General features: G+C 41.9%; 1 protein-coding gene across 2 annotated transcripts in view; it reads right to left on the bottom strand.

Annotated features, from left to right (window-relative positions):
- Nucleotides 1-3,378: 3,378 nt before the first annotated feature.
- NUTF2 (nuclear transport factor 2) overlaps nucleotides 3,379-8,020 on the bottom strand; it is a 122,833-nt gene continuing 118,191 nt past the window's right edge. For both annotated transcript variants that reach the window (XM_077458000.1, XM_077458009.1), the window contains exon 5: nucleotides 3,379-3,830. In XM_077458000.1, the coding sequence (XP_077314126.1) occupies nucleotides 3,717-3,830 (114 nt within the window). In that variant the 3' untranslated portion in view covers nucleotides 3,379-3,716. The remainder of the gene's footprint in view (nucleotides 3,831-8,020) is intronic.

The raw sequence follows: 8,020 nt of genomic DNA, 5'->3' as shown, positions 1-8,020 counted from the left end.
CACAGGGTTTTCTGTGGTAAAAACAAACAGACAGACCCAATCTTCACCCTTCACAGTGGGTTCCGTTAACAAACCTTCAGGAAATGGGGAACCCACACTCCTGGTGGGGTGCTATTAAAGGTCCAGTAAAACTTTATGGCTTAAAATACCAAAGTACTGGATCCCGGCTCTCTAAAGAGTGTTATAGGCAAAACCTTGTTTCTTGCACCACAAGGCCCGGGTACCATTCAATTCGGCCTAAAAGACACTTTGAATGGATCTGGCTGCATAGCTAGCCCCAGCAAGGATTGCTCCAGTGGAGCTCAGCACAGCACACCTTCACTCATGACCAACACCTTAGACACTGACGAAAAAACTGAGGTACTCCCAGTATGGGAGGAGGTATATAGGGAGGCAACTTCCTGTTTAGGGTGTGCCAGTGTCCAGCACATGCAGGTGGGCTATAACCCACATAGTGATTACTATGGCTCTGTGTCACATGCTTTAAAATTAAATTGTCACCTTTATTCCTATTACAAGGAATGTAAACATTCCTTGTAATAGAAAAAAGGCATATGAGATCTGGGGTCAAAAGGACTAAAAAGCAATAAAAAAAAAAAAGATTTTCATAAAAAAAAAAATGGCCCTTTAAGAGCTGTGGGCAGAAGTGACGTTTTGACATTGCTTCCGTCCAGCAATTGTATGGAGATGGGTGGGGGCATCTTCCCCTCACTCGTCTCCATACCCAGCTAGTGACAGGAAGCGATCAGTGCTGCTTACTCCAGTAAGAGGTGGGGGGGGGGCCTCTTCCGCCACCAATAAATGATCTTGCAGCAAAACTGTCGTAGAGACCACTTTTATCTTGTAGCGGGGTTATGGCAGCTAGCTGCTGCCATAACGATATCCTCCTTCAGCATATGTAAAACTGCAGTGGGCAGTCCGTAAGTGGTTAACATTCAATTTTGAAATGAATGTACTTTAAATTTTACTAGTGTATACCCAGCTTTAGTGTCTCACATTAAAGAGGACGTAAACCCTGATAGGTTTACTTCCTCTTTCATTCCCTGCAAAAGTAAAGCATATTGGACTACTATGCATCGCATAGTAGTCCATTATGTGTCACTTACCTGACACAGGTGCCAGCGAAGTCACCGCTGTCCCCTCTAGTCCGGCGCATCCATCTTCTTGGTGGGTCTCGCCGCTGCCATTCGGCGATGACGTCACTCCCGCACATGCACACGGGAGCCGCCACTTGCCGCATATCGCTGTTGACAGTGGCGTGCTCAGGGCTTTTGGCAAATATCTCCTAAACCATGTAGGTTTAGTTGATATTTCTTGGACCTACAGAAAAGCCTTAATCTAGGCTTACCTGTAGGTCAAAGTTGGTTGTAAGGGTTTACAACCACTTTAAGAGGTTCCCAATCTCAAATTTTCTCTTGAGTTCAAGTTAAGAGTTGTTTCTTTTCTTTCCTGAGATATGTTTGATTTTACTGCACTTACATGTCATACATCTTGAGATTTGTTTAAAGGGATTATAAAGGTTAGAGTTTTTGTTCACCTCAATACAGTACATCCTATGCATTAAGGTGGAAAAACACCTGGCAATGACACCCTGCGTTTACTTACCTGAGCCCATTCACCTGCTGTGTGCGCCCCCCAGCGTCATCTACTCCACGGAGTCTGGCTGTTGTTTGGATAGATTGACAGCAGGGCAGCCTAGCTCGCACTGCTGTCAATCACATCCAATGACAGAGTCATACACTCTGTCTATGGATGCAGCATATATGACAGGAAGCACGCCCACAAGCTAACCCCCTCGGGATAGAGCTTCCCAGAGGGGGGCTAACTATTGCAGGGAGGAGAAGACAGCCACCGAGGGACCCCAGCACAGGAGGATCACGGTCACTCTGTGCAAAACGAACTGCACAGCAGAAGCATAACGTTTTTTTTTTTTTTTTTGATTTAAAAGGGAGGGGGGAAAAAAACCCACCATGCAAGCCCTTTAACCACTTGCTTACTGGGCACTTAAACTCCACTCCTGCCCAGACCAATTTTCAGCGCTGATGCACTTTGAATGACAATTGCGCTGATTACCGGCTCTGTTGTGACCACATGATCAGCTGTCATTGGCTGACAGCTGATCACATGGTAAGGGGTCGGGATCGACCCCTTGCGCTGATCTGTGACCAGGCGAGTCTCAGACTCGCTGATCACAGGGGGCGCGCAGGCCGCTCGTGCACGGGACGCTGTCGTCCCAGCAAAGCAGGTCCGCGCTGTAGCCGTCGTTTGGCTATAGCGCGGATCTCAAGCTGTTAAATAAAGACCTCTCTCAAATGTGTTGTGTATTATTTTTTTTGTATACGAGTAACCAGATGGCAAAGGGTGGATATCTGGGGGGGGGGCTCTTTTTTTTCCAGATTCTAATAAGACTACCTCCTGAAGACCACCACCTCCAACAGCGAGGGATATGGGGGAAGAGGCCCTTATTCCCATCAACATGGGGACAAGGTACTTTGCCAGGGGGAGGAAAGGTGAACTACCCATGTTGAAAGCATGTGGCTTAGTATGGTTCGGATGGGGAGACTTGCACTTGCTGCTCTCCTTTCCTGGCCAACTAGGTGACATGCAGGGATAAGGGTCTGGTATGATTCTGGGATAGACACCTTGCTTTAAAAATCCATACCAGACCCTTAGTCTAGATAGTTCAGAAATCAGAATCTATACCAGAACTCTAAAATTTTTATTTTTTTTGGAGTAACTGAGGGTTTAGGTTTCTGGCGCTGCAGGTTTTTTTAATTTATTTTTTAGTCTTTTGGGTGTCTTTTTTCAAACTGTGTAAATATAGTAAATAGTCAACTTGAGCTACTTTAATAAATTCCATTTTGTAAACTGTTGAAAAAAAAGGATTGCTGTAATTTACTGCAAAATGTATTTCTTGGAGTGGAATCACAGATGGGAATTCAGAAACTGTCTTCTGACATATAAGCTCATGTACAAGGCTGTACACAGTACAGTTTAGTACCTTAACACTTATGTTTTCACATATTGACCACTAGGTTACCCATGCTTTTCTCTGCATTTCTACAAAATCCAATCACAATTGTTTGAAATTAAAAAAAGACCAGAGCTCCTCTTTAAAAATGAAACAAATACATCAACTAAATCCAAGTATTGGTAATCTGCAGTACAATATTTTTGTTTCTGAGTTCAGAGCTCAGGTAGGTGAATTCTGAATTCACTGGTCTCTAGCAGCAGTCATTACAAAGACAGCAGTGTTATCAGTGTTATGATTAATGCCGGCCAACCATGGCCTTTTAGAAGCAAGTCATGAAATTAACAAATAGTAAAATGTACACAAAAGAAATAAGGAAACATGAAAAAGGTTCAGAAAAAGCAAAAAAAAAAAAAAACTTTGTATTTTATTTTCCAATTTTTGATCACTAAATGGGGGGGTTACATAAAGAGCAATCCAAGTTGAAAGGCAAAATGATTTCAATGCAAATGTCACTTTTAAATTCCAAAGACTGAACTGGGACACCATCAGCCACTATTTGGCAACAGATTTGGTATTTAGTATTCTGCTCAGAGTTATATATATATATATATATATATATATATATATATTATTTTGGAGTTTGCATCATGTGTAGATTAGGAGCATTGTTTATTTAAAAAACAAAACAAAAAAACAAACATAAGGGCAGATGAATTCTATTCTCTCTTCGAGCTTTCAAAGTTCAACCAAAGTTGTGCAGGGCTAGCCGAAACATGTCGTTTGTACAGACCCAGACATCTTGAACATTCTTTAATAAAAACATCTGATGAAATCCAATAACAGGGTCATCATCTGCCTAAAGGGGGAAAAAAAAAAGACAAAAAATGGAAGTTAGGACATTTTAAAACCATTTACTATCGTGCAATACATTAAAGTGGACATAGGCAACGTTAAAGTATAATTACAGTCAAAAGTTATTTTTTTTGTTTGGGAGTGGAGAAGGATTAGAACACGTGTCAGTTTTTTTGTGGTCACCTGTTAAGGAGATTCACTCTCTCTCTTTGTCCTGTATTATCATGCATTATCTTGAAAGTGAAAAAGTAAAAAAACCTTCCAAAGGGGACACAGTTAAAAAAAAACAAGAAGTGTGCAGGGATTTCTCCTCACTTCCTGTTTGGCTAAGGGACAGAAAGTGAAATCTGTCAAAAAAAAAAAATCTGACGGTTATAACTGTTCTGCTCTATTCAAAAAAAAAAAAAAAGTTTTGCCTATAGTTCTAGTTTAAAGCATAAGCTCAAGTTCACCTTTCTAAATATGTTACACCCATATTTAGGATATAACATGTTCAGCATCAGATCCCTCTGCTCAAAATTGAGCTCAAGTGCCTACTGTTTCCACTAATAATCCTTGAGTTGCTTCTACAACTTGATTGGAGTCCACCTGTGGACAGGAACACACCTGTCTATATAAGGTTCCACAGTTAACATTGCATGTCAGAGCATAAAGCAAGCCACGAAGTCCAAAGAGTTGACTGTAGACCCCCGAGACAGGATTGTAATCCACCCAAAAGTGAAACCTCATCTTATCTGCTTCCAAACCACCCACCCCCCAATGCCACATTTGCCACCTTTCAGGGGGGAGGGGGAGAGGGAATCTTTTTGACATGTACCCTTTCCCCACTTTCGGGAGACAACACCGCCCCTCAAAAGTTTGGCCCCCCTCCTCCTTCCTGTGCTGGGCCAGTAGGGAACCGGCTGTGAAGACAAAAGGGTTTCCCTTACAATGAATGGCGGCAGCAGCAGCACCTGACAGGCAATCAGAAAATAGGCTGGGGTGCCAATATCACGGGCTCCCTGGACAGGAAAGTGTCCATATATTAAAATCAGAAGCTACAGTATTTGTAGCTGCTGAATTTTATTTTTTCCACCAGGCAGAACACTGCTTTAATTAAGGACAAAAACAGTCTCCATTTTTTTTACTTTGCTAATTTTTTGGTAAATTAGTAGGTAGCCATCGCCTATGTATGATTACTGTTATAGCCAGAGGCTATTACAGCAATCATGTGATCATGATCCAGTTCTCCTGGGCCCCAAAGGTTATTTAGAGGCCCAGGGCTGTCACTGACATTTCGGTCTCAGTGCTGGGCGTGCACAAATCAGATACGCTCCCAACACAAACTGGTATAAAGCCCACTTCCTGGACTCTGTATGTGTTATGAGATCAAGGAATTCTGAAGTTAAAATGTACTGCTCAGTGTCTAATAGCTCTGTCTCAGCCACAGATGTTCAACAAGCTTTTTTTTTATTTTTTAAAATAGAACAATGATTGATTACTACCAATTACTTTGGTCAGTTTCAAAGTATTTCAGAAAAAAATGGTTGATACCCTTCCGCAAAAAAAGAAAAAGATGAAATACAGTCACCTCAAATATGCTTAGTAAAGAGGAGCTCCAGGCCTCAAATTTCTAACTCCAATGAGCTGTGAGTGGGGTCACAGCTGCTCCACAGCCAGTCTAGGTTTTTTGTGAGCTAAGGGGGGGGCGGCGGCGGGTCAGTCTGCAGTACTTGGAAGAATAAAAAGCTTGGTAGAGTGTAAAGAGGAGTTCAGAAGACTCCCAAGTTCATTCACACCTTGTCACATCTCTACAAACACAATTAGAATAGCAAAGTTAGAACCAGTAAAACAAGCAAATGTTCTGTGTATGGAGTATTTCAGCTAACGTGACCCAATATTTATTAGTTTAGCTCCAGGGAGAAAGATTAGTGGGGTTTTGAAGGGGTCTACCACCTAGCACTGTTGTGAGTGGGAGCACAAGGCAAAAGTAGTGTTGTGATGCGTAGTAAAACAAGATGGTCAGATATATATCATTGTGAAACAGAGTGAACTGGTATTGCAAGCCAAATGAAAGGGATCAGAGCACAGGTCAGATTAGAAGTCCACCCTAAAACTAAAATCTATGCATCTACAGATATTGATGACCTAACACTAACCTATCTAGCCCTGTGAAGAAAGGGGGGGACACAACTTGATCGCACGCAGAGCTGTCAGCTGCAGAAGACACATCGGGCAACAAAAACCGCATAGTAACTCTATGGGTGAGGGCACGTCCCATTAATTTCATAGCAGTTGTCCTCTGCAGAGCTTCCGCCGCTGGAGATCAGGTCAGATCAGATTCAAAAGAGGTAGGTATACTCATTTTTTTCTTTACAGGGCTAGATAGGTTACTGTTAGAATGTGCTTCTAAGAATGTATGCTTAAAAATGTTGCCTCTCCCTCCTACCTATCCTGCATATGTCAGAGTGGCTGCGAAGGGGATAAGAGGGAATGCTGACAAAATATGGGTCACATGGCACCAAGAATTTATTGCCGTTTTCCAGCGCTCCCTCACTCATGGTAAACCGAGCTGCTTGATCACGTGAATGGATAAATAAAAATGAAAAAAAAAAGAGAAAAAGCTGTGTACACTAAAAGGCTACGCAGAATAGGTTACATAGTTACATAGTTAGTCAGGTTGAAAAAAGACAAGTCCATCCAGTTCAACCAAAAAAAATAAAAAAAATAAAATAAAATATACTATACATATATATACACATATACATACACACATACATATACCAGCCCATATACCCAATTCTATACCCACAGTTGATCCAGAGGAAGGCAAAAAACCCCAGCAGAGCATGATCCAATTTGCTAAAGCAGGGGAAAAAATTCCTTCCTGATCCCCCGAGAGGCAATCGGATTTTCCCCGGATCAACTTTACCTATAAATTTTAGTACCCAGTTATATTACGTACACTTAGGAAATAATCCAGGTCTTTCTTAAAGCAATCCACTGAGCTGGCCATAACCACCTCTGCAGGGAGTCTATTCCACATTTTCACAGCTCTTACTGTGAAGAAACCTTTCCGTATTTGGAGATGAAATCTCTTCTCCTCTAGACGTAAAGAGTGCCCCCTTGTCCTCTTTGTTGACTTTAAAGTGAATAACTCGACACCAAGTTCCCTATATGGACCCCTTATATATTTGTACATGTTGATCAAATCCCCCCTTAATCTCCTCTTATCAAGAGTGAATAAATTCAGTTCCTCTAATCTTTCCTCATAGCTGAGTTGCTCCATGCCTCTTATCAGTTTGGCTGCCCTTCTCTGCACTTTCTCCAGTTCCCCGAGGTGGTGGGAACATTTTTAATAGGTACAGCTAGCCTTATATTCTAGGAATGTTAATCTCCCAGGTCCCTCCCTTCTGCTGACATTTACATCATTGCTGCAAGTGACAGGAGACCAGGTCAAAACAAATATGACTTTTGGAGTATTCCAACTAGGACTGGGGGAGGATAGAAGAATTAGGATATAAATGGTTTAGACAAGTCAAACACTCATGGACAGTGTAACGGAAGATCGAGGGAGGGCAATAGCAGGTGATAAGGAGTTTTTTTTTCCATGTTTAAAACAATTGGCAAGCACAGTACAACTTGTAAAAAAGCAAAAAAAAAAAAAAAGAAAAGAAAATAAAAAAAATAAAAAGAAAAAACACAAGTACAAAATGCAACCATTGAAGTCGGCCAACAAAATAGAAGAGTTGGAAGGGAAGAGTTGGTGCATTAACAGTACTATGATTTAACCGGCAATGCAAAATCTTTGCTTCATTCTTCACACTATTGGTCTATTAATATTCCTCGCTTTGCTCTCTTTTGAGCAGACAGGGTAAGATGAAAAGGTGGCAGTGTTAGTCTCTATGGGAGAAGTGATATCAAAGCAAGTGTGTGCCTGGGTTCACGCTATAGCGATGCGGGAATTCCAGTGCATGTTCCCGCATCGCATCTCTCCCGCAGGCAGTTCACACTGCCCTTTGTGAACCACTCCACGTTTCAATACAAGGGTAATGGCACCCCCAGACCGTTTCGCTGTGCGAACTGTGAACTTGCTCAGGAATCAGATCGCATGGGTGTGAGGGAAAAAAAAAGTCCCTGCGCCTTTTTTATGCATATCCAATGCAAGTTCAGCCATACAAAAAGGTATGGATGAACTCCCATTGCACAGAAATC

The sequence above is a fragment of the Lithobates pipiens genome, unplaced genomic scaffold (genome assembly GCF_037356315.1).
Source record: "Lithobates pipiens isolate NorthernLeopardFrog02 unplaced genomic scaffold, aLitPip1_a1.2 Scaffold_10, whole genome shotgun sequence".
Classification (NCBI taxonomy): Eukaryota; Metazoa; Chordata; class Amphibia; order Anura; family Ranidae; genus Lithobates; species Lithobates pipiens.
Note: the sequence above shows the minus strand (reverse complement) of the source record. Positions and strands in the feature narration are given on the sequence as shown.